The following is a 26,961-nucleotide window of genomic DNA, read 5'->3' on the forward strand; positions in this document are numbered from 1 at the left end:
ATAAAAGAAAAAACACTTGCAGGATTTGGTTTTCCTTTCACAGTTCATACAGTGTGTAGCTCTTACTGGCTGTGCACTCTTAGCTGTTGACTGAGGAATGCAGTAAAGTTAATGTTGTTATGAGACTTAATCTTTCATATTTGTCCAGTGGAAGTTAATGTTTATTATGCTGTTCAAGCAACCAGTAAATAGCTATGTGAATCAGCTATGTGTTTAGGTCTTCTGAGAGCTTAAAAAAAATCATTAGGAATAATGTTCCTGTTAAGAAGCTGAGTTTATATCATACATGCTTTAGTGTATGTGTATTTTTATTTCAGTTGCTCATTTTGGGAGCATTGCATAAATAAAAAAATTGTAAGAGTGTGTACAGCGGATAGACCATTTAGTGTTTACATAAGATACTTTATAAATGTAAGAACATAATGAAATTTTAATTTATCTGAATTTATGCCTTCGAACTTACATGGCCAAAAGTCAGGAAGTGAATGACAAATCACAGAATCACAGGATGGTAGGGGTTGGAAGGGACCTCTGTGGGTCATCTAGTCCAACCCTCCTGCCGAAGCAGGGTCACCTACAGTAAGGTTGTAGAGGACCTTGTCCAGGCGGGTCTTGAATATCTCTAGAGAAGGAGACTCCACAACCTCCCTGAGCAACCTGTTCCAGTGCTCTGTCACCCTCAGAATGAAGAAGTTCTTCCTCATGTTCAGGCGGAACTTCCTGTGCTTCAATTTATGCTGGTTACCCCTTGTCCTGTCACTGGACACCACTGAAAAGAGCTTGGCCCCATCCTCCTGGCACCCACCCTTCAGATGTTTGTAAGCATTTATTAGGTCCCCTCGCAGCCTTCTCTTCTTCAGGCTGAACAAGCCCAGCTCCCTCAGCCTCTCTTTGTAGGAGAGATGCTCCAGTCCCCTCACCATCATTGTAGCCCTCTGCTGGGCTCTCTCCAGTAGCTCCTCATCTTTCTTGAAGTGGGGAGCCCAGAACTGGACAGAGTACTCCAGATGAGGCCTCACTAGGGCAGAGTAGAGGGGAAGGAGAACCTCCCTCGACCTGCTGGCCACACTCTTCTTGATACATCCCAGAATGCCATTGGCCTTCTTGGCAGCCAGGGCACACTGCTGGCTCATGATTAACCTGTCGTCCACCAGGACACCCAGGTCCCTCTCCGCAGAGCTGCTCTCCAGCAGGTCCGCCCCACGCCTGTACTGATGCATGGGGTTGTTCCTCCCCAGGTGCAGGACCCTGCACTTGCCTTTGTTGAACCTCATCATGTTCCTCTCTGCCCAACTTTCCAGCCTATCCAGGTCACCCTGAATGGCAGCACAGCCTTCTGGTGTATCTACCACACCTCCCAGTTTGGTGTCATCAGCAAACTTGCTGAGGGTACATTCTAACTCTTCATCCAGGTTGTTGATGAAGAAGTTGAACAAGGCTGGGCCCAGTACTGACCCCTGAGGGACACCACTAGTTACCAGCCTCCAACTAGACTCAGCGCCGCTGATGACAACCCTCTGAGTTCTGCCATTCAGCCAGTTCTCAATCCACCCCACCGACCACTCATCCAGCCCATACTGCCTGAGCTTCCCTAGGAGGATATTATGGGAGACAGTGTCGAAAGCCTTGCTGAAGTCTAGGTAGACAACATCCACGGCTCTCCCTTCGTCTACCCAGCCAGTCATGTCATCATAGAAAGCTATCAGATTGGTCAGGCACGATTTCCCCTTGGAGAATAAGCATTCTTCTACTGCCTATCAAAGATAATTACATACTGAAGTATGTTCTGCATGGTATTAAAATGGCTTTGGGGACTATTGTAGGACTCAGATTCTAAGAAGAGGGTGTAGTACATCTGCTAGATTATATGGCAGTCTGTCTCCTTTTGTGTATTGTCATTGATTGTAGAGTTGCCAGACGATAGAGCTGGAATGAGATATCAAGAAATTGTCCAGACTGCTGTTTGTTAGCGTTCCGAGACGTTTTATGTTGAACAGATTAAAAATGTGTTCCTCATCATAGCACACTAGTATGGTTTTGTTGACAGAGAAGATTCTTCCTTGTTACTACATCCTCCAGTGAGGCATGCATTAAATGTTGAGACGTGCAGATCCAGTTCATCCATTTGCCCCAGAGTAGAATAAGCTGTACTCGGTTCTTGACAGATGTTTGCCAGACCTTTTCTTTAAAGCCTTGCCTGGTGGAAATTCCAGTCTCCTTGGGCAGTTTATTCTGATACTTAGTGACAGTGACTGGCATAGAGTTAAATACTTAGTAGAAGGATAAATAACATTTGCTTGTCTCCTGTTGCAGTCTAAAGCCATTAAATGTTCTCTGACTGTAGTGGACCTTGAGAGTATGTAATGCCTTTCTCTTTGCAGCAATAGTTTATGTATCTGACCATTAGCATATCTTCAGTGTTTTATTTGATTAGCAGTGTTCACTTCAGATTAATGAAGCTCTTTAGAAAGTCCACAGAAATTCTAAGTTACAGGTTGCTTTGTAAAAGACATCAGTTTCAGTTTAGGTTGCTTCCGTGGATCACGTTAAACTAGTACATAGACCTGTTAATGCTGCATTTTGAACCTTGCCATGGGCTCTGGAGAAGAGGTGTCCATGCTGTTTGCAGTGGCCAGGAGCAGTTGGAACCGTGAATGCTCGCTCTTTACATTGAAATGCTTGTTTTAACCCACAGGGCTTGCTTACCTCCTCTTGCCTTCCTTTGCTTGAAGTTGAATCCAAGAGGCTGTTAAGAGTTTTCTGGCTTTTAATGTGGAGTCTTCTGATGGTACCGTTAATTATTTTAATCAGTTTGTAGAACCTTGGTTTTATCCTGGCTTTTCCAGTTTTGTTGTGTATTTAGACTGTTTCTCAAATTCGCTGGTAACTATATTTTCTGTTTGCCAGTGCTCTTTGGTTCTCCCTCTCTCCCAGTTGTGATGGTGTCTGCATATCTAATTGCATCTCGCTTTCAGCATTGTTACTGATAATACTAAATAGCATTGACTTTGTACAGACTTCTCTGCTCATTACATCTTTGGGTTGGGAAGTCAACCACTGATGGTGGCTAAATGTTTATTTCCACAGCTAGGCAACAAAACACTCATTTTTTCAGTTTCTGTGTATTCTGTGTATAGCCTGTTCTTTCATTCTCAGTGCATCTTTATATGAAAGTATGCATTTTGAACTGTCTCTCCTAATTAGATCATCACAAAATTGATACTCAGTGATTCTCAAAAGTAGTACATCAGTCATAATATTTAACATAATGCATATATACAATTTAAGAATAAGAAAAGATGTGAAGCTATCAAATTATTTAAACAGCTTGGTCTGAGCACCTACCAATGTATTTTACTGATTAGTACCAAAAAAACGGATTCTTTTTAAGGATTACTAACCCCAAGAATTTTGCCTTTTTTTCTACAGAGCAAGTTAAAACCAGTATTGCCTGCTGAGGAATTTAAAATTATTTTTAATTGATCCTTCCTGTTGCATAGTACCTAATATAAGATAATATTCGAGAGAAAGCAATAAAATTTTAGTACCTCTTTATTATATTGTGGGAAATTCACATACATACATATGAGAAATAATTGGATTGTTTGGAACAAGGGATGAGAGCGCTTTTGGTGAGATTGGGCCGAAGAGAAACTCACGTAGTGGCAGAGCTCGGAATGGGCTTAACGGAGTTTGGATCCATTTTTGTCAACTTACAGATGTATTTGTGAATGGTCAGTTGTGTTAGATGGATTAGCTTCTTTCAAAAATCATAGCACAGACACGTTATCTCCCAAGGGCTTAGGGTAGTCTTAAGGGGTTTTAGATGTTCTTGTTCTAGCATGTAAGAAAAAGGGGGGTGGGGGGTGGGGTTGGTTTTGGTGTGTGAGATTTATTCTGTGTTTCGGTTTGGGGTTGTGGATGGGGCCGGGGGGGATGTGTTTGAGGTTTCCAGCCTCAGAGTGAAGGTTTTCTCTTGGGGGCATTGACCTTTTACTTCAGGAGTTCTCCTAACTGATGCCTTCTTTGTGATTTCCCTGGTACAGACAATTGTAATCTGAAGATGGTAGAGTTTGTTTGCAGGTTATTTTTGTAATCACTTCTGCCTACCCTTTTGGCAACAGTTCAAACTCAGTGTCAGATGATATAATGAAACTACTCTTCTTACCTGTGTTTGTTTTTATAAAAAGGAAAGGTGCCCTTGAGAATAGTGCCTTTGCTTGGAGTTATTTTCCAGTTTTCCTCTAATGAGAATAAATCTTTTAACTTCTTGCTTCAGAAGTACCAAGGAGCAGCCTCTTCTGCCTTTAGAAAATGAATCTGTTAGTAGTTTCATCCAATCACCTGTTAAGAATGATACAAAGCTGTGGAGTTGTGATAGCTGAGGTAGCTGGAAGATGTGTTTCTGAAGCATGTAATGAACAGAAACGTGTGTCTACATTGCATCTTCATTGGTAGGCCAAAATGTTGGGGTTTGCAGAGCATTGTCTCAAGCAGTCTTCTCACTAGCCTGGTATCTTTTACATATTTTGACCTTATCAAAGTAATCAAACATGAGTTAATATTGTGCCCATCTAGGCTTTTCTCTGTTTATCTTGAAAGATGTTTTATAAGCCAAAAATCTTAGCTTTGTGCAACTAAAAATTCCAAATAGCTTGTACCTATTTTTTCTAAATTTGATACCAGTTAAAAAAGCTTCTTCATAGGTTTTCCAAGTTCTTAGAAAATTTTGCTGTAGAAAAGGAAACACTACACTATTATTCTTGTTGAAATAGAAAGGGAGTTCTGTACAGATTGATTGCAGGGTGGGTGTGGAGGCAGGGGAGGGTTGTTAGAGGGATTTTTGCTGTTATTGTGTTACTATTCAGTCTGAACTGCAGTATGTGCTTTTAACGTGATATGTTATGGTCAGGGAAGGAAATTGGGATGGTCATTAAGACTTAGTAAATTCTTGTCCAGTTTGTGTTGTTCCTTTGCTTATTAATCAGGACTCTAATAGTGAACAGCAGTTCTACAGTGATTTATCTCAAAGTAGAAATAACACAGAAGATACTAATTCTAATCGATGGCATTTCTTTCTTTTTAGTGAAGTTACTTTAAAAGTTTTCAGATAAACTATGTAATACACATACTTACACACATGCACATACGTTCTCGCATAGCAGTCTTTTCAGTCTGTATACATTATAAGACTATTCTGCTTTATGCAAAAATTACTTAGTATACTTTTTATTTATATTAGAGCAAGGACAAGATTGCATCCTACAGCAAAACTCCAAAAGTGAATAGGAGTGATGTGGGGAAGGAGACGAAAGAAAAGTCTTCCATGAAACGTAAACTTCCTTTTACTATTAGTCCATCCAGAAATGAAGATCGCAATTCAGACACAGGTAGAAACTTTTTATTTCCTTAACTAATTATTTGTTGGTAAAATACATCCTAATTTAATTAATTGTATATTATGTTTTTATATTGATTTTTTTTTTCCCCCTCTTAAAAAGGATACTAAGTCTAAACGTTGCTTGCTTGCTTCTGGTTGTTGCATCTCAGTCTGATAGGCTTTCATCCTATCATTAGCAAGAGCTAGCATGCCAGCATAATCTATCTACATTTTCCAGTTGTTTTCTAACCTCATTCTTTTGCTTCTATTTTAGTAATAAATAGTTCTTTCCATTGTCATCTCTAGAGGTGCGTTTATTTAAACAAGTAGACTGGTGAACAGACATGTAAGTGCCTTGACTTATGACACAGCTGTCAGCCTTTTATAGCCTTTTTTGGGGAGGGAGAGTGGGAAAGATTGGCAGGTGTACTGTCCTCCATATAAAAGAATGCGTTGCTGAAGTTATGGAACTAACGAAACTAGCTATGGAGAGCAAACTTTTCTTTCAGTCTAAGCTCCTATGATCTGTTCAGGTTACCCCTTCTGCACAGGCTGGTAGTTCTTCCTAACTTAAGCATATTCTATTAGAACTGATATTGAGACTTCAGAATACCATTCTTAACATGGCTCTTTTCAAATCAAGATGGAGGGATCTCGATGTGTTCCAAAAGTACAGTTATCTCTGAGACTAGGTAGTTCATTTTCTATGTCATAGCTCCATAATAGTGCTGTGGGTGGCAGAACAGTATCCATGCCCTCTGGAAGGCCACCAGAAGGCGTGTTCCCCAAATTTCTCAGAGACTCGGTACTACAGTTTCTTATGCAGTGCTCATTGTACAATTGAATATTTTTATAAACAGATAATTCCCTTAATATGCTTAGATTTAAATCCAGGATAGAAGTATATACCTCAGTACATGTTGATTTGTTGTCCAGGATTGATTTCATGCAGGAGATTTGGCTCCTGGATATTATTACATATGTATTTCTGTTACTGTAAAGAGAATATGGCATGAAATCTAAATTTGAAATAGTCACATTACAAAACAATAGTCTTGGCTTTAGATCTGTTTTCATTGGTTTTACAGAATTCTAGAGTCTTACACTCTTCATGATATCACTTGATTCTGAAAAGAGCATGTATAAATTAGAAGTACACTCCTAGTATTTGCTTTATTAAATTCATTGCTTGGTATTAGACTCTTAACTATTTTTTGTAATGGAAATAAATATATTTAGAAGTAATATTTAGCATTTATCTAATATTTTCTGTGTTGAAAATCTTTTGTCATCTCTCCTCACTCCCATCAATTTAAATAATTCATTGTCACAGCATCTTGTAAGGTAATGTAATTCTTTCTGTTTCTCTTGCATTAGCATCTATTGTCACAGTTGCCACAAACAAGATCGATTACTCTAGGCACTTAGACATGCACAAAAAGACAACATGCACACTACAAAATCTTTTTGTTACAGGTTGTAGCAGGGAGATGAGTTAAACAGTTCAAGCAGGGGCAAGAAATACTTAATGTAACAACAGAAGGCACATAGCATTTAACTGCTGTGTAGCAAACATCATAGCTTGTTGTCTATTTCAATTACTGCTGAGGTAAGAGCAACTACCCTGTTTCACAGATGACGAACTTGGTGCATAAGCTTTCCAGAAACTTTAGGGGAAGGAGCATTACTAGGATGAAAAAACAGTTCTTGTAATGCTGATTCTGTACCTAACCAATTAGATTAGACCAGTGGGAATTAACCACTTACAGCAGTGCTAAGTTTGTCACTGACATGGATTAGGACTGATATCAGTGATGATGAAATGCAGCGCGGCTTCTGACACAAACTTGGCATTATACGTTAAAAAGGTTTGCCATCACTGGACTAAACTGTAACGTCTGACAGAAGTGTCTCCCTGGTAAATATGTACAGAGATGGCAAATGTTATTTGAGAAAGAAGTAAGTAAATTTTTGGAGATGAAAGTGTAACCACGGACAGAGGGAAAAAAGAGGAGGTGATGAAAAGCTTCTTATCAGCTAGTGGTGCTAGTGTTTAAAAAAAAAATAAAAAATCTTAGTTTTCTTCTGATACTTTGAAAATCTGTAGTGATGTTCAAGGGAAATGGTCAAAGATTGTTTCAATTCACAACTGAAAAGATTTTGAAATAATATGTGGTACTACTCCATTCTTCTCACTGTTTATTACGTTCCCGGATGTATTTTATCCTTTCCCCATAGCTTTATTTTTAATAGCCTTCCAATACGTTTTTTTCAGAATTCAGAGTAGCAAAATATTCTTACTGCTTTGCTTATTAGTGTCTCTGTAACAGATGAGAAGACTACTGAGTTTGATTTTCAAATGTTTTTAAAGATTTAGGGTGTTCTAAAAATGTGTCTGGGTGAACAATAATCAAGAAATGCCATAAAAAGTAGCTCTAGGATGAAAAATTTAATTAAACCATTTACTGAATTAAACTATGATCTGCAATACATATGATGGGGTTGTTAGCTGATTGTAGAAATCCCATGATAACTGGATTTTGTCCTGTTTAGGCAGGTAAATCAGTCAAAGAATGGGAATACCTAATTTTTAGAGCTTTACATCATTAGAGCTGTCTCTGTTCTATCTCCAGAGTATTCATTCATAAACTAAGCTTTTGTCTTTTTTTGCTTTATTTTTGTAAAAATTGCCCCCCTGCAATTCCACCTCTTGCTTCTTTTTCTGGTGGGGTTTTTTTCATTGAAGTATTGTCTAGGAACTATAAGTGATAATGAACATGGACAGCCAAAACTAATACTAACTTAATTTGGATTTTTTTTTAAATTTGATTCCTACAAAACTATCCATAAAATTAATTAATACTAACTTAATTTTGAAATTTTTTTTTTAATTTGATTCCTACAAAACTATCCATAAAATAAATTTTACACCCAGTCAGTTTTGGCAAGACTGAACTCAAACAGCATTTGTAGTGTCCCGTAAGAGTCTAGAACAATCCTAGTCCTCTTGTTTATCTAAATTTAGATTTAAATCAGTGTTTTTGCCTAAGAAACCGCTGCCATAAATTAGTATTAAATATTTTCAGATTTAGCCTTTAGGTTACTTTCCTGATGATTTCATACTGGTTAGGACCGAGTCCACTTGCCTAAATGTCATCATGCAGTGCCAGCTGAGATGCCTGCAGTAGCCGAGAAGTCTGCACAGAGCTGAGTCACAGGAGACCTGTGGCTTTCTGAAGAGGCCAGCGGGGCAAGGCCAGCCCCTGAAATGGCACTGTGTACCCGTCTTTAAGCAGCAGCATCCTGTCCTCAGTTTCTTCTGTTGTGCAGGGGGCGTGTCTGTTACACTGTCCTGGTCTGGATGGCTATCCTAAACTGAGGGCTCTGTTTTCACATCCCCATTCGATCAGAGCAACCACAAAAAGCTAATACGATATGCACATACTGCAGTCAAATTTATTTATACTGCAAATTTTGCAGTATAGCTTTAACCTTTATTTAAGTTAATCTCATGAAGGATTCTACACGCAAGCTTTGATTAAGTCTGATAGAATGGATGGTGGAAGGAAAAGCATTTTTCATACCTTTTTTAAGTTCTCTGATTTGAAGCCTCCCAATCCAAAAACATAATTTGATTGAAAAGCTGTCTCTTATTTAGACTGCTTAAGTAGCATTATTTGAATTTTGTTAATTTATTTAATTAATAGGGTTATTTTTAAATAACCTCTGATGTGGTTATCAGAATAAGAACAACGGGCAGGTGCTGTTTTTGCAAAGGACAAGTTTATTTCCTTTCTCTGCCTTACCAGTTTGAAGAGAGAAATTTTGAATTTTTCATAATAATTAAACATAGTTGCAGATCGGAAAAAAAATGTCATTGTGAAGATAAGTGTAGGCTTTTTGTTTGGTTGGTTTTGTAGTCTTGTTATATAGTTGATTATTCAGGAAGAACAGCAAGAGTTACAATTACACTGAATGTGCTAGTTTGTTATCATTCTTTGGAAATTATGTTCTCCAGATTTTGTCTTTGTAGAAGCATCTTGGTTTTGTTTTCTGACCCCTTCAATTTCTGTCTTTAAAGTAGTATAAACATGGCACAGTCATAGTTCTTTTAGCGTTTAATTGACATCCAGAAGAGTAAAACAACTGACCTCTTTATGTTGCATGCATACATCATAGTAACACAATTTCTATACTTGTGCTTCCCATAGTTACAGAGGTTAGTGGGGCTGTTACAGGGATTGTTTACACACTGTGTTACTGCTTGCTGGATTTGGACTTATTGTTCAACTATTACAAATTTCTTTAACTGTTGTTTGGGCTAGAGGCAGGAAAGCGTAACCGGGTTTGTATGTGTGTTTATGTGTGTGCTAGTTTGGTTTAATAAATATACCATAAACTTGATTAATTAGGTATCACAATAGTACCTTGATATCTCTACAGTGTACAGTATACTGTATACTGTGAGGTCTCTTCATCACATACTAATCTTTCTCTTTCACTGATGGTAGGAAGCAGCAGTCAATCATGATGTGTTTCTCTTTAAAATAACGTCAGCCAGATGACCACAATCACACAGATCTCAGTAACTGTCTCTCTTACTTCGTCATCTGCAGAATTGATCATCTTGACCTGTCTTCTACATTTGTTAGTAATAAGCGTATTAGTCTTTTGCTGTAGGTCACTAAATCTTATAAATTCCTTAGAAGCATTTATTTCAAGCAGTTCATATTATAGCTTCGCATGGTCCTATTTCTTAATCCTGTTATTCCTTACAATTTGCACTATGATAGGAGTTCTACATGAAACCAGGCTACCGTGAGCCCTGAAGTTTGAATTTGGTCTTTTTGCTTCATGTCCTTTTTCCACTAAAGTGGTTATTTTACCAAATTGAATATTCTGTTAGTTTGGTGTGATTTGTTTTGAGAAATCTACATGTTACATTATTTAATAATTTATTTTGTTAAAACATTTAGAAACTACTTGACTTGGAATTTGTAGTTTATCAAAAAAAACCCAACCAAACCCAACCAGATACATTATTGGTTGCTTTGGGACATAATCTGTCATGCTTAAGTTCTCCTAAAATAATCACTGGTGATTCTGATGTTTCTCATGCCAGTGTGTTTAAGTACTGTGAGTGAATTTCATTAATCTCTTCTACAAATAAGTTCTCAAATGCACCTAACTCACTGTTGCATCTAACTTGGCTTTTTAAAATCATTTTTAAAGTGTTAGGTGAAAAGCTTACATTGCAAAAGGAAAATCTTAAAAAGAATGTTGTCCAGATAGATTTGGCTGCATATTGTCAAGGCTACTTAATAAAGATAATTCAACATGAAGCCACTTGAAGAGTTTTTGTTTTTTAATAACAAGTAAGAAATTTCCTGATGTTCTGTTTTGAACTGCTGAAGAACAGCAAAAAGTGACAAGAGAGTGAATGTAAAAGAAGACATTTGTATTCCATAAACTTTGAAAATAAAATGCTCAAAATCTAAAACAAGAAACAAAAAAAACCCCACACCACTAATTGACTTTAACAGTCAATTTTATACATTGAATCCTACCTAAACTTAATTTCTTAAACTGATATTATTCCTCTGTTAGGGAAGTTATTACTGTTCAATTTGTATAAACATTAAGTACACAGCTGTGAAAAGTTTTCTGTTACCACAAGATAAAGAATGGCTAAGAAGTCAAAGTTCCTGAATGTTAAGTTGGTCTTCTCCTCCTAAATAAAGTACAGTGTACTGCGTGATGATATTCTTGGAGCAGTGAAAACAAATCTTATAATATATTCTGGAATAAGCATAATGTGCGTTCCCAATAATTTATAAGATTTTTTTCTATGGATTTGTGTAGCTTCTTTATCAACAGTTGCATTGTTATTTTGCTTGGATTTTTTTTTTAAGTTAGTTTTTGGCTTTTTTTTGTGTATAAAAATTTCTCTTTTATATGCCCTACTCCTTCCTTTTGCTTCCTTCCACCCCTTATATCCTCTGTTGTTTTATCTCGTACATTCAAAACCAGGGCATACGCATGAGATCTTGGGGGGTGAAAGCAATAGCCTCTTACAGGGCATATTCCAGTAAATGGATTATCAGGTGCACCTGCTGTAGTCCTGAGATTTTTTTTTTAAGGTATGTTGTTGATCATATTAATTTTGTGTATTGAGCTGTTTAGATTTACTGAAAACACATATGAAGCCTCACATAAATTTTAATAAAATTGTGTCCTTTTTTTGACTGGTAAGGGCATAATTACAGTATAACTTAGTAAGAGAAATTATATTCTTATTTAGTACTTTTAATTTGTAATCTCTAGAAATGCTTTGCAAACACTATGTTAATAACTCACAGAATCATAGAATGCTTTGGGTTGGAAGGGACCTTTAAAGTCCATCTAGCCCAACCCCCCTGCAGTGGGTAGGGACATCTTCAGCCAGACCAGGTTGCTCAGAGCCCTGTCCAACCTGACCCTGAATGTTTCTAGGGATGGGGCCTCCACCACCTCTCCGGGCAACCTGTTCCAGTGTTTCACCACCCTCATGGTAAAAAAAATTTCTTCCTTATATCTAGTCTGAATCTGAATCTACCCTCCCTTAGTTTAAAGCCATTGCTCCTTGTCCTGTCACACCAGGCCTTGCTGAAAATATTTTCCCCATCTTTCTTACGGGCCCCCTTTAAGTACTGAAAGGCTGCTGTAAGGTCTCCCCGGAGCCTGCTCTTCTCCAGGCTGAACAGCCCCAACTCTCTCAGCCTTCACTCATGGGAGGGGTGCTCCAGCCTCAGATCATTTTTGTGGCCGTTGGCCCCGCTCCAACAGCTCCATGCCCTTCCTGTGCTGGGGGCTCCAGAGCAGGATGCAGGACTCCAGGTGGGGCCTTCCTGGAAAGGCTGCTCTCAATCCCTTCATCCTTCAGCCTTTACTGATAGCAGAGGTTGCCCTGACCCGGATGTAGGACCTTGCACTTGACCTGGTTGAACCTCATGAGGTTCATACAGGCCCACCTCTCCAGTTAGTCCAGGTAATAAAGGGTAATAGAAGAATAATAATTTGCCCCACCACTGAAATGCATTGGAATATGTAGAGGAGGATCTTCATGTTCTTTGACAACACTAAACATGAAATGGGAGTAAATTACACTCATTTACATAGTAGGCTTTTATAACAAATTTGTTTAAAAAAACAACAAACCTAAAAATCAACAGATAAAAATACCTGGAAAAGTACAGTGTATAGTAAAAAAGTAAAAGTTAGATCACCAAATTATTTATTTCACTTATTTTGATGTATTGTTTTCTCAGGCTGAGTATAGCTATAAAATTGTAAGGAATAATTCAGAATGAAAATTAATGTATCTTTTAAGACAAGAATCATAAGCAGTAAATAGCATAAGCTAAGAAACAGGAGATCATGCCAGACAAACTGAAATGTGTTGTTTTTGATGAAGTACTAAATTAGTTGATGAAGAGTATGCTGTACATTGTCCTTGGAGAGAGAACAGCATATGTGCAGTGAAAAGTTGACAGTACAATTTTGTTGTAGGTTTTCTTTAAATTTTCCTATGCAGATGTTCTACCAATAGGGCAATAGTGTTGATTTGGATATTGAATGAATTTTTAGATGTTCAGGAGTATGAGATGCGTGCAGTTCATAAAAATCTCATCATTCGCTTCTGTAAAATGGATCTTGTTTCCTTTTTAAACATGATGGATAAATCTGTAGGGTTTTTTTCAGTGTACACATAGATCTGTAACTTTCCGTTCTTAAAATAGTCTGGCTCATAATGGTTTATTCTGTAAAATCATGTATTTCTTATTTGGTCATTATGGAATTCAAGATGTGCACTATTTATGTGCCTTCCTGTGTTTCAAGAGCATTGCATTACTAGAGCCTGTGTCTGTAATCAAGCCTAGAAGATGAGATTTAGAGAAAGCTAGGAAGGCAGAAAATTAATTGAGAGGAAATGACTGAAACAGGGAGGGCCACAGAGAGGGCCTAGGGCAGAAGTGGAGAAAATCAAAAGATAAAAAGAGTCATTTGGGGGCTTAATGAAAACTGGACTGGCATGGTTAGGAACCTCAAAGGAACTTAAGCTCCTAATTTGTAGTTTTTATTAATTTCTGTGTGTCTGCAGAAGGTCAATGAAGCTTGCCTCAGTGGAGTGTTCTGTTTTAAGATTTTCTGCTTTTGCACATGACAGATTTTTTTTTTAATGAAGTTTTTGTCATACAGGTGTTTGAGGTCGACATTTCAGAAAGGAAAGTGGGAAACCAGTATAATCACAGGGACAGTAATAAAAACAAAATCCCCATCCCCTACTTTGACTTAGCCTAATTGTATTTCCACATTTTTTTTTTCAGTATGGCCCAAAATACTAAGATTAGCTAAAACTGGATGAACAGTGTCTCATCAGATGGCAATCGGTCACAGTAAGAATAAGGTGAAATAACTTACTATACAACAAGCTAAAAACATCAGTGTGCCAACCAGGCTTATCTAACTGGTAGTAACAATCCCAAGCCAAGCCTCAACCAATTCCCAGCCAAATTCTAGCATTTTAGTATGGCCAAGTCCAGTTAATCAGTGCAACAAGTTTTCCCCCTGCCCTCCTTTCATTTATTACGTATTCCCCGTTGTAATTTTTAGATCTCAGCTTCGTTCCATCTTCTTGCTTGCTTTATGGGAGTTAGCACATCAGCCAGCCACAGAGGAGAAAAAGCAGGCAACAGACACCCCTACTGAATTCTGTCCCTATCTTTGTGGTCAGTAGTCCAGCCCGGAGGGTCACCTGGGATTACCTGTGACTGTAGGATGCAGAGTCCAGTCCAGCTGTTAAAGGTCTGTTGGGATGGTGGTCAGTAGGGAGGCTTCCAAAAGGAGAAGGTGCAGGAGAGTGAGCAGGATCTCTGGGAAAGCTGATACTGAACCTGGGCTTTTAGGGAAGGAAACCAAGGGAACGATTTGCTCAGAGTTTGGAGATGTTTCTGTTGTTTGAGTCTGTTAGAATATGCTTTAAACCATTCCTTCTTGACAGTGGGTGTTAGAAATTTTTTTTTTTAACTCTTTAAAAAAATTTTAATTCCAAATCACCTAATTTGTGACTAAGGTTCCTTGAGCCATCTTTTACATCCAGTGTGTTTATATTCAAGTAGTAATCTTAGGGGCTCTGAAGAAAAAGGTAGACATTTTAGCTCTAATGTGTAAGTAATATAAGCTACTTACAAGATATAAAATGTTCAATTTTATAAGAATTTGTTAAGAGCAGTTGCATGGAAGGACGAGATAGTTACAGAAAATGGATGGTCTTTGCTACACATAAATGCAAACTAATATGTCTCTAGAAAATACAGTTATACAGTAACGACAAGTTAGGGAGATCTGTGGAAAAAAGTTATAGCAAAAAAAATGTGATGCATTGAGATTTTTGTACTTGTTTGATGTTAAGATCGTTAAATACTGCTCCAGTTAAAAGTGATTTATGCAAAGTCACTTAATCACAAATCAGTTGGTTTCTATCATACTTTAACCTAAATGCCTGTGTTTGTTACAAGACCATCACACAGAAGAATGAAGAACTTTTGAAAAGGATGGAAGACATAGACCAAAGTTTCCAAATTACACAAATAAAATTCTAGTTTTGAAATTTGTTAGGTATTAAAGAACTGTCTGATTTCAGAGCACATCTAACCAATCTGAAGATTTGTGACAGTTTGTAAGTACTGAATAGCTTTAGAAATGGTCTGTTTATTCAGATGTGTAATTTTAGCTCCTGGCTTAAAACTTGGACATGAAATATTAAACAACTTCTGTAAATATTGATAAGAGGAAAGCAGTTATGTATATAAAATAGCTGTATATTTTTGAAGGGTATGAATTTTGGAGAAGAAATTGCTTTAAGGTGAAGTAACAGGATGAGTTTGAGAGGAACAATCTTTTATCCAATTACTTAACAAATACCAGTATTAAGTCTTTTCCTAATTTTTAATAGGTGTCTTGAGACAAGTAGAATAGAGCACAGTTTCAGACCTGTTTTCAAGGCTGAAAGTTGCCTAGCTGATCTTACAGAGTTTTTTAAGCACCTGACTTGATTATCTGAAAATTAAAGTTGTGACATACACAGTCTTCCTCCAGTGAAACAGGTTTTCATCTTTTAGAATTTTTTAGTAATCCTCCTTACAGCTTTAAGTGCTTTAACTCAGTAGCTTATTATCCTGATAAGATTAAAACAGGTAACCAAAACTAATGCAAATGCAGTAAATTAGAGATGCAGTTTCTGTTTTTCATCACCTGCCACCAATCATCATTTCACGTACCTTAAAAGGATGTTTTTATTTCCAGAAAAATGTTCAAGTAGAACAGCAGTTTGAGTTTTTAAATGTTAATATTTCCAGAGAAGGAAGGTCCGGAGAAAAAGAAAATGAAGAAGGATGCTGGAAATAAGAAATCAACACCAGTTAGCATTCTTTTTGGTTATCCTCTGTCAGAGCGCAAACAGATGGCACTTCTTATGCAGATGACAGCAAGAGACAACAGTCCAGGTGATCTTACAAAGTTAACAGTCTTCTTCCTCCTGCCTGTTTAATTCTGTCCCAATCAGAATATTCTGAACCCTAATGTTTTTCAACAATCTGTGATTTTTGTTGCAATTTTTAATAAATTATTCATAATTCTGTTAGAACTCTATTTTGCATTGACGAGTAATTTGATGAAAAATTCTTGACCTTCTGTATTTATGTGCAAAGCTTTGCGTTATGATACTGTAAAACCTGGAAATCTTTTTTCTTCCTTTGATTATTTTTGCTTCTCAAACACTGTTCTATAGGCATTATTTAAAAAATAAAATGTTATCTGTTTTTTTATGAAGTTTAACTACTGTCTTGTTGTCTCAGTTTGTGGCGGGTTTTTAATTTAGAAGGAAACTGGATCATTTTCTTAGTTTTTAATGGGAAAGGGGAGACACCTTGGTTTTAATTCAGAACTTCAAACTGTCCTTGGTCCAGTTATATTTAAAAAAAATCTTTATGTACATATATGTTCTACAGGTATAGTGTTTTTGCAATATTGGCATTTAAAAGTGAATGGCTGTGTTTCCTTAAGAAACTATCCAGTCCACTCAAAAACATTTATGTTGGCACAGCTGAGGAAGTGCATGGAGTACAATACACAGACAGTAATTCCTTAAACTGGCATCCTACTACATAAAAATACAATGGAATTGTGCTGGAGGAAAGGAAAGCAGGGTAGATACTGATCTGCATGGTCATGCTTTGTCTTGTTTCAGCAGATTTTATACCAGAGAACGTGAACATTGTAGATTGGGTAGACTTCATCTGTCCTTGAAACCTACTTTAACAATAGTGGGATTTTTGCAAAGCACCCTTTTACACATTGTAAATAGGCATCATATTGATACATGTGAAGTGTCAAATGCATCCTTTGCTTAAACATAATTATTCACTGACTGTTGTCATCTTTGAATGCAAGTGTTAAATGAGGTGAAGTAAAACCAGTGGTAAATAACTTACAGTGACCATTTAAAAATTCATTTTGTAGATTCCACCTTAAATCATCCCTTACAAACAACACCAGCACAAAAGAAAACTCCAAGCTCTTCTTCAAGACAAAAAGACAAAATTAACAAGAGAAATGAACGAGGGGAAACTCCTCTACATATGGCAGCAATTCGAGGGGATGTTAAACAGGTTAAGGAGCTAATCCGTTTAGGTGCAAATGTGAATGTAAAAGATTTTGCAGGTAAGTTGATACATGTTCTTTTACCTATACAAATTCAAAATTAATGCTAAAGTTGTTATCAGAGCTTACATTTCAGTTCAAGCTATATACAAATGAAAAAAAATACAACTTAAAACTTACTAGAATTTTTCAAATCATATTTTATATTTCTGATGACAGTGGTAGTACTAGGACACTATAGCACTCAGCATGTTATTAGAACAGTATATTAATACCTGGAGATTTCAGTTGTGGCCAGGGCCTTTGCATACTAGGTGTTTACAAAAATATGCATGCACGCTTACTGAATTTTGTAGAATTATACTAGGCAAAGTCAGTGACTGATAATGGGATTGTAGGCTATGTGAGGAGATGCAAGTGAAGGTGGTAACACTGTAATGTATGTTGTCGTCTTACTGGGACAGCTAATATGCACCAGGGCAGATGTGTGGTATAGCTTGCACTTGTTATCTAGTCCTACTAGATTAATGATAGTTTTGGTATGTCAGTATTTGCTGTGATTTCAGGACTGATTGATGAACTTTAATGTAAATTGTAACTTGTACCATATTTTTAGTATCCTTTATTTGGTATCTTTCTTTATGGTCTGTTTGTCTGTAAGACCTCCTAAATAATTTTTTGGAATCTGCTGACAAACTTTTTGCCTATTTTGCTTTTGATACTGTCGTGGTAGTTAAGCTTCTACATGTTTTAATAAAAAATCTCCAGCAGAGTGACTGTGAGATCCCCAAAATAATGCTTGCACAGAAGACAGAACCTGCAGTTTCGAGTTCAGTAGTTGCCAATTGTTGATTGGCCAGGCACCAAATTAAATGCATTTACATACTGAGATAAGCCAAAGTACTTGCTGGTTTTCCCTCAACCAGTGTAAAAGGGCATAAAACTTAGGAGTTGGAGTATTGGGTAGAGTCTAGGACGTAGAAGGAGGTTGGGGTAACAAGGAGGGATGGCACAGAGTGAAAGGAAGGCTAAATCAGAGGATAAAGGTTTAGGTGAGGTGTGGAGGTGGTTGTGGGGTTGGAATCTGAGACATCTATAAAAAGATAGGAATCAGTAGATGTTTCTCCCTTAAATGCAAGGACAACTCTAAAAAAATAATACAAGTACCAAGTGCACATTATATAAACAGCATAATGAACTGCTTGTAATATTCTACCTGTCAATACTGGCTCTAAGCACTTCACTTTTTTTGCATCTGCAGTAGAAGTGAATCATGGGAAAGTGACGAAGTGAATACAAGAAAGGGCCATGTTGCTTTTGGTTTTCATGGGGGGGGCTGGTTTTTTGTGTTTTTTAAAAGGCTGTGCTTCCAATATGAAGAGTAATGCTGGAGAAAAGGTGACAAAATTTGTTGGGAGCTGCTGGAAATCCAAAGGAATAAAGATGATATTGAGAATTCTCAGTAGTATGATTAAGTGGCAGCACCAGCAGTTTCAAGTTTTTAGAGGCATTGCATAATAGAAGCAAAAATGTAATGAAGACCTGAATGAGAATTTGAAGTTGGCCTACAGCAAAGCCTGCTAAAGATGCTTGGTTTGTGAGTCTGAGTGGTTATAGTGAGAATTATATTCTCAGTGAGAAATGAGTGAGATGAGCTGAAGTAGCAGGCACCAGTGGGAGAAATTAAGAACTATGTGGTACAATTAGTTGTTAGCTCAAACTTGACATCAAGAGAAGATATTAATGAGATGGACTAAAATCTTGATTTTGGGTAAGAAACAGATCAGTAATTTCTTGGTTTATGGAGGGTAGCTGAATTGATGTTTCCAGTTGAGGCTGCCCAGGACTGGCATGTAGAGGAATAAAAGAAAGCAAGTGGATGTAGAACCCTGTGAGGTCTTCAGAGAAGTTGAGGGGGAAGATGAGAAGAACTTGTTGACAGGAGCAATTTTAGAAAAGGAGGGGGAGGTTCAGGGGAAGACAGGCCCATAGAAATTACAAGGAGAATAGAAACACTTCAAGAAGAGATGTTGTGGTGGGTTAACCTTGGCTGGCTGCCAGACACCCACCCAGCTGCTCTTACTTCCCTTCCTCAACAGGGCCAGGGGAGAAAATTAGATGGAAAAAAGCCCTCATGGAGTGAGTTAAAGACCGTTTAGTAAGAAAAGCAAAAGCTGCATGTGCATGCAAAGGAAAAAGAGGACTTCATTCAGTGCTTCCCATCGGCAGGCAAATGTCAAGGTGCTCCCTGGGAAGCAGGGCTTCAGCAGATGTAACGGTTGCTTGGGAAGACAAATGCCGTAACTACGAACATCCCTCTTTCTTTCTTCTTTCCCTGAGATGTTGGTGACCGTGACATCATAGGGTATATAATATACTTTTGGCCAGTTTGGGTCAGCTGTGCAGGCAATGTCCTCTCCCAGCCTCTTGTCCAGGGGGAGGGAGAGAGAAAGCCTTGACACTGTTCAGCAGTAGCCGAAACACTACTGTGTTATGAACACTGTTTAGCCCCAAAAGCAACGCTTAGCACTGTGTGGGCTGCTATGAAGGAAGTTGTTAACTTCGTAGCTTCATCTCGGCCTGACCTCATACAGATATTTAACTGATATTTAAAGGCAGATGAAAGGATGAGGAGAATGGCTGAGAGACGGTTCTGAGAATCAGTTAGGAGCAAGTCGTTAGAGACTTCATTCAGAACTCTGGAGGAGGTGTTTGGGATTAAGTGATATACTTTTCCATTGGTACTCCAAAGTGAGAAGTAGAGGTGGCTGAGCTTCAAGATCCTGTGCAGAGGAGGAAGTCAAGAAGAGGGGGAGGATTTGAGCAGTGAGGCATGAGTGGCGAAAAATAAGAATTTAGGATGCAGTGAAGTTTAGAGAATTAGAGTTTTTAGCTAAGAATGTGGCAGAACTAAAGAAGCAGAAAATGCATTAGTAATGGAGGAAGTAACCCTGCTCGTGGGATATCTGCCAGAATGATACTGCCGTGTAAGAACAAGAGTAAAGGAAACAGATGTTGAGAGCAAGCCAGGACTAGAGTTGGCAGGCTGGACATTGTGAAAGGATAGAAAGGCAAAGCAGTAAAACATGGAGAAGAATGAATTACGGAGCGAATTAATAAGGGGAAAGATGACAGGAATCAGAGGGCTGAGAACAGAAGAGTGTCGTCATTGTGGTTGAGTGGGAAAAGGACAAATGACAAGAAAATGGAAAGGAGGAGGTGGTAGCCAGGCAGTGTTGGATGTGAATGATCCAAGTGATGACTGGAGAGGAAATTTAGTATACGATGATCAGGAAGAACTGTTTTGCTGTAAAATAAGGTAGAAGCTTTTTTCTTTTTTTTTCTTTAGCTTATTTATTTATTTATTTAAATCAGTGGCAGGGGAGAAGTTGAGTGAGAGATGAAGATGAGAAATTACCTTACTAAGGGATTATATAAACTACGGGTTTCTTGTAACATCCTCTTCATGGATGTACAAGACCATTACTGATTAGACGCGGAGTTCAAGTGAATAAACGCTTCCGGACTTGTACTGGTTTTGTTGGAAACAAAAGATGAATGCTTTCCCTGAACTGGGCTTTGAGAAGGCATCAACAGCAGGCTAGAAGTTCAGGGCAGCTATGAAGCAGAACGCATCGAGTTGGGGAAAGGAAATTGAGGTAAGGAATATAGCTTGTGGGGGTTGATTGTCATCTTCAGTTGAGGCTCTGCTACAAAAAATGAGCACCGAACTGCAGGTTATCAATGTGGAAATCAAAATTGCTAAAAATTACTAGTATTCTAGGAAATATCAGGAGTAAGTTCTCTGCCAATATTTGTTAATAGCTTACTATCTAGACGAATAGCTGCTGAATGTTATTAGTGATTCCTGGTACACATTCAATGGCTCTAGAGGAGCACTGATTATGATAATTTGCCATGCTTATTCTTTCCAATAGGGTGGTTTTCAGACTGTTTCCATATAAATAACATTATTCTATATATACCTAACACTGTGTTCAAATGCTCACTGGTCAAAGAATTTGTAACATTTTTAGCCTGGGGATTTTGTGCCAGATTTTGTCTTTTACTATTTGATTAGTGATTTCTGCATTCAGTTTAATCACAGTAAAATTTGGAGTTTGGCATGAGGTTTAACGTTGATAAAGCATGTGTTGTTCATCAGATGGATGGCATTATGTTCCTGTCAACTACTGTGTGTATTTTGAAATGTTTTAAGAAAATCGAGATCTGTAACACAGGAGAAGAAAACAAACTTAAACTGTTGACCTTTCAAACTTACACTTGTCACTCTTCACTATAGGTTGGACACCACTGCATGAAGCTTGTAATGTTGGTTACTACGATGTTGCTAAAGTCCTGATAGCAGCAGGAGCTGATGTGAACACGCAGGGCTTGGATGATGATACACCACTTCATGATTCTGCTAGTAGTGGGCATAGAAATGTGAGTGTACTGGGAGAGCAAGAGGGGAATAAATAAGTAGTTTGAAGTGCTCCGTCTTTAGAATAAATCCTAATTGTCCTGATTGCTCTCATACGGTTTTATAATTCTGCTTCTGCTGTTTTGCGGGCATCTTAAAGTTGTTTTGGTTTTCTTTGTTTCATCTTGCTTTCATCCTACTTCTATTGCCAGATATTTTCTACTAGTATCTGTTTTCTTAAATATTTAAAAGTTTCACTTTTACTTTTTTAATAAATAAACATTTTAATTACTTTTTTTGAGAGACTTCTACTGTATAGAATTCTCGAAAGAAAAATGTCTCTGAACAGTATACTGTAGGTTTGTGTATGTATATATATGTACATAAATATTTAAAGGTGTCCTGGGTTTCGCCAGGACAGGGTTAATTTTCACCGGACTCCAGGAAGGGGCACAGCCGGGGAGTGGGGGCTGACCCCACCTGGCCAGACAGAGCCCGGTATTCCATACCATGTGATGTCACGCTGGGTTCCGGTGGGAGGGGGAGGCGCGGCGGGAACGCTCTCGTGGCTTCGGGGGGCGCGGCGCTGGTCCTGTTCGGGAGAGCGGCTGTCTGGGTCGTGCGGTTCGTTGTTGTGTTTTCTCCTTATCTGTATCGTTGTTGTTCCTGTTCCCTCTGTTTGCTGTTCTGTTAAACTGCCCTTATCCTGACCCACCAGTTTCTGCCTGTTTCTTTTCATTCTCCTCCGCACGCCGGCGGGGGGAGGGGCGGCCGCGTGGCGCTTTTGTTGCCGGCGGCAGCCGAAACCAAGACATTAATTTGGCGCCCAAGCGTGGGGCAGGGATAACGGCAGGGCTGAGCGGCAGGTGTTAAAACTGCTTTCTTAGATTTTGTTAAATTTGTTATATGCATTTTTCTGTGTTAGTTAAATAGTCGCCGGTAAAAATGTTTCTGTCTGTGATCAGATGGCTGTGGTTTTTGAATCCGTACTTGCACTATGTTTTCCCTGTGGTGCTGTTCATTACGTCGGGGAAAAGGATCAGGGTGATGATTTTGCTATACTGTATGATATCGACTTATGACATGATAACGTCAATGTGCATGAAATTAGGCTTGTATTTGCATGTGGCACTGCGGTCATTTCCATACCTCGGATCCTATGTCCTAGAATTTAATAATCAAACCCAATCTGTGGGGAAAACCGAAGGGGATACCTTCCCCCACTCTTTCTCCCCCCCTCTCTCCTTCAGGCCAGTCCTAACGGCTTTTGAGAATTTCGAGTACCCGTGGGATGCTCAGGCCAGCGGGTTTCTATTGTTATGCCTCCTGAATGGGTTTCAGGTTTTGTTTAGGGTTAAGCAAGCAGTTAAGAACATCGTGCAGAGACCTGCCCCGGGGCTGGATAGCTGTGAGTGGCTGGGTGTGTGGGACAGCATGGGCAAGTACCTAGGGCAGTGGACACCCCCGATGTTTTTTAAACTCACCCCTGAGCAAGTACAGAATCCGGAAAAGCTAGTAAAATATCTGCAAAAAGTGTGCTGCCACCCTGGGAACTCCAGAGAGACACAGATCACAGCAACGTGCTGGGGTCTGGCCCACGCCTACCGAGCCATGTTCAACACTGTTCAGTGCCTTCAAGGGGAAAGGGGGGGGAAACGAAGCAGCAGGCACTGCGGCTGGCGCTGCCCCCCCAGCCGGCCCTGCAGCCCCTCCAGCCCAGCAGGCAGTCACAGCCCCCCCGACCGGCACCACGGCTGCTGCAGCCACAGCTGCAGAGTCTGCCTCGGTTTCCCTGGCAGGCACAGCAGCGGCTCCAGCCCCAGTTCCAGCCGCAGGCATCGCGGCTGAGCCCAATGACCAACCTGTTCCAGTAGCAGTCGCCCCCGTAAAACTAAAGAAAGATGCAAAGAGAGCAGATCGCTCCGGGAGGGATGATGATGAGCCAGGGTCATCGCGGGAGATAGAGACAGAGATCATCACCCGGTCCCCGTCCCTGGGCGAGCTGCGAGACATGCGGAAAGACTTCAGTCACCACCCAGGCGAGCACATTGCCACCTGGCTGCTGCGGTGCTGGGATAACGGGGCCAGCAGCTTGGAGTTAGAGGGCAAGGAAGCCAAGCAGCTGGGATCCCTGGCCAGGGGACGGGGGCATTGACAAGGCCATTGGGAAAAAGGAACAAGTCCTCAGCCTCTGGAGGAGACTTCTGTCAGGCATGAGAGAGAGGTACCCCTTCAGTGATGATTTTGTATGCTATCCTGGCAAGTGGACCAATATGGAAAGGGGTATTCAGTACTTGAGGGAATTAGCTGTGCGGGAGCTGGTTTACTGTGACACAGACGATGAGCAGGTACCCACAGACCCAGATGAACTCCAGTGCTCACAATCCATGTGGAGGAAGTTTGTGCGGAGCGCACCCTCCTCACATGCCAACTCACTGGCAGTTGTACACTGGAAAGGTAAAGATGCACCAACAGTGGATGAAGTGGCTGTCAGACTCCGGCAATATGAGGAAAGTCTCTCTTCCTCCCTTGTCTCAGCTGTGAATAAATTGTCCCGGCAGTTCCAGCAATTCAAAGACGATATGTCCTACTACCCACCTGTGCGGGCCCGCATCTCAGCTATTAGGGGCAAGCGTTTCTCTGCTCAGGAGAGGGAATACAGAGGCTACACACCACGGGGCACCCTGTGGTTCTACCTGCGTGACCACGGAGAGGACATGAGGAAGTGGGATGGAAAACCCACCTCAAGTCTAGAGGCACGAGTACGTGAGTTGCGAGGTAAAACAATCACCAAAGGGGATTCTGTTAGGAAAAATGCCGCTCCAGTTTCCAGCAGCCAGCTCTCCAGACCACGTAGACAGTTTGACCTTGATTCCGATCCTCTGGAGGGGACCTCCAAGTCATTTTTACAGCAGGTGAGCAGCAAATTCTCTGACGAGGATTAGAGGAGCCCTGCCTCCAGCCAGGTGGAGGAAAGGGACAACCGTGTTTATTGGACGGTGTGGATTCGGTGGCCTGGCACGTCAGATCCACAAGAGTATAAAGCTCTAGTGGACACTGGTGCACAGTGTACTTTAATGCCGTCAGAGTTCAAAGGGTCAGAGTCCATTTGCATTTCGGGAGTGACAGGGGGGTCCCAAGAGCTGAGTGTACTGGAGGCTGAAGTGAGCCTCACTGGGCAGGACTGGCAGAAGCACCCCATTGTAACTGGCCCCGAGGCTCCGTGCATCCTTGGGATAGACTATCTTAGGAGAGGGTATTTCAAGGACCCAAAGGGGTATCGGTGGGCTTTTGGCATAGCTGCTGTGGAGACGGAAGAAATTAAACAGCTGTCCATCTTGCCTGGTCTCTCGGAGGATCCTTCCGTTGTGGGGTTGCTGAGGGTTGAAGAACAAGAGGTACCCATTGCAACCACAATGGTGCACCGGCGACAGTATCGTACCAACCGAGACTCCCTTCTCCCCATTCATCAGCTGATCCGCCAGCTGGAGAGTCAAGGAGTGATCACCAAAACTCGCTCATCCTTTAATAGTCCCATATGGCCAGTAAGAAAATCTACTGGAGAGTGGAGACTGACAATAGACTACCGTGGCCTGAATGAAGTCACACCACCGCTGAGTGCTGCCGTGCCAGACATGCTAGAACTTCAATATCAGCTGGAGTCAAAGGCAGCCAAGTGGTATGCGACAACTGACATCGCTAATGCATTCTTCTCCATCCCTTTGGCAGCAGAGTGCAGGCCACAGTTTGCTTTCACCTGGAGGGGCATCCAGTACACCTGGAATCGACTGCCCCAGGGGTGGAAACACAGTCCCACCATTTGCCGTGGACTAATCCAGACTGCACTGGAAAAGGGTGAAGCCCCAGAACATCTGCAGTACATCGATGATATCATTGTATGGGGTGACACCGCAGAGGAAGTTTTTGAGAAAGGGGAGAAAATAGTTCAGATCCTTGTGAAAGCCGGTTTCGCCATTAAGCGAAGTAAAGTCAAGGGACCTGCGCAAGAGATCCAGTTTTTGGGAATAAAATGGCAGGATGGGCGCCGTCAAATCCCAATGGATGTCATCAACAAAATAGCAGCTATGTCCCCACCAACCAGCAAAAAGGAAGCACAGGCCTTCTTAGGTGTTGTGGGTTTTTGGAGGATGCACATCCCAAATTACAGCCAAATTGTAAGTCCTCTGTACCATGTGACCCGAAAGAAGAATGATTTTGAATGGAGCCCTGAGCAACGACAGGCATTTGAACAGATTAAACAGGAGATAGTTCATGGCGCAGCCCTTGGTCCAGTGCGATTAGAGCAAGATGTTAAAAACGTGCTCTACACTGCAGCCGGGGAGAACGGCCCAACCTGGAGTCTCTGGCAGAAAGCACCAGGGGAGACTCAAGGTCGACCCCTGGGGTTCTGGAGCTGGGGATACAAAGGATCCAAGGCCCGCTATACTCCCACTGAAAAAGAGATTCTGGCAGCATATGAAGGCGTTCGAGCTGCTTCAGAAGTGGTCGGCACTGAAGCACAGCTCCTCCTAGCACCACGATTGCCGGTCCTGGGCTGGATGTTCAAAGAGAGGGTCCCCTCTACGCATCATGCCACCGATGCTACGTGGAGTAAGTGGGTCGCGCTGATCACCCAGCGCGCCCGAATGGGAAACCCCAATCGCCCAGGAATTCTGGAGGTAATCATGGACTGGCCAGAAGGCAAAGATTTTGGAGCATCGCCAGAGGAGGAGGTGACACGTGCTGAAGAGGCCCCACTGTATAACCAGCTGCCAGAAGATAAGAAACAGTATGCCCTGTTCACAGATGGGTCCTGTCGCATTGTGGGGAAGCAGCGGAGGTGGAAGGCTGCTGTATGGAGCCCTACACGACAAGTCGCGGAAACTGCCGAGGGAGAAGGTGAGTCCAGCCAGTTTGCAGGGGTGAAAGCCATCCAGCTGGCTTTAGACGTTGCCAGTCGAGAGAAGTGGCCAGTGCTCTGTCTTTACACCGACTCTTGGATGGTGGCCAATGCCTTGTGGGGGTGGCTGCAGCAATGGAAGAAGAACAACTGGCAGCGCAGAGGCAAACCTATCTGGGCTGCCCCATTGTGGCAAGATATTGCTGCCCGGCTAGAGCAGTTGGTTGTAAAAGTCCGTCACGTGGACACCCACGTCCCTAAGAGTCGGGCCACTGAAGAACATCAAAACAACCACCAGGTGGATCAGGCTGCTAAGATTGAAGTGGCTCAGGTGGATCTGGACTGGCAACATAAGGGTGAACTGTTTATAGCTCGGTGGGCCCATGACACCTCGGGCCACCAAGGAAGAGACGCGACATACAGATGGGCTCGTGACCGAGGGGTGGACTTGACCATGGACACCATCGCACAGTTTATCCATGAATGTGAGACATGCGCTGCAATCAAGCAAGCCAAGCGGGTAAAGCCTCAGTGGTATGGAGGACGATGGCTAAAATA

The 26,961-nt window shown here is 40.7% G+C and overlaps 1 protein-coding gene across 2 annotated transcripts in view; it reads left to right on the forward strand.

The window, feature by feature from the left end:
* Positions 1–26,961, forward strand: part of ANKRD12 (ankyrin repeat domain 12) — a 76,137-nt gene that overhangs the window by 24,544 nt on the left and 24,632 nt on the right. The window contains exons 3-6 of one of the 2 annotated variants that reach the window (XM_075416465.1): positions 5,243–5,390; positions 15,778–15,924; positions 16,940–17,140; positions 21,384–21,526. In XM_075416465.1, the coding sequence (XP_075272580.1) occupies positions 5,243–5,390; positions 15,778–15,924; positions 16,940–17,140; positions 21,384–21,526 (639 nt within the window). The remainder of the gene's footprint in view (positions 1–5,242; positions 5,391–15,777; positions 15,925–16,939; positions 17,141–21,383; positions 21,527–26,961) is intronic. The other variant, XM_075416466.1, reaches the window with a different exon arrangement.

This window comes from Opisthocomus hoazin, chromosome 3, assembly GCF_030867145.1.
Source record: "Opisthocomus hoazin isolate bOpiHoa1 chromosome 3, bOpiHoa1.hap1, whole genome shotgun sequence".
In the NCBI taxonomy this organism is placed as follows: Eukaryota; Metazoa; Chordata; class Aves; order Opisthocomiformes; family Opisthocomidae; genus Opisthocomus; species Opisthocomus hoazin.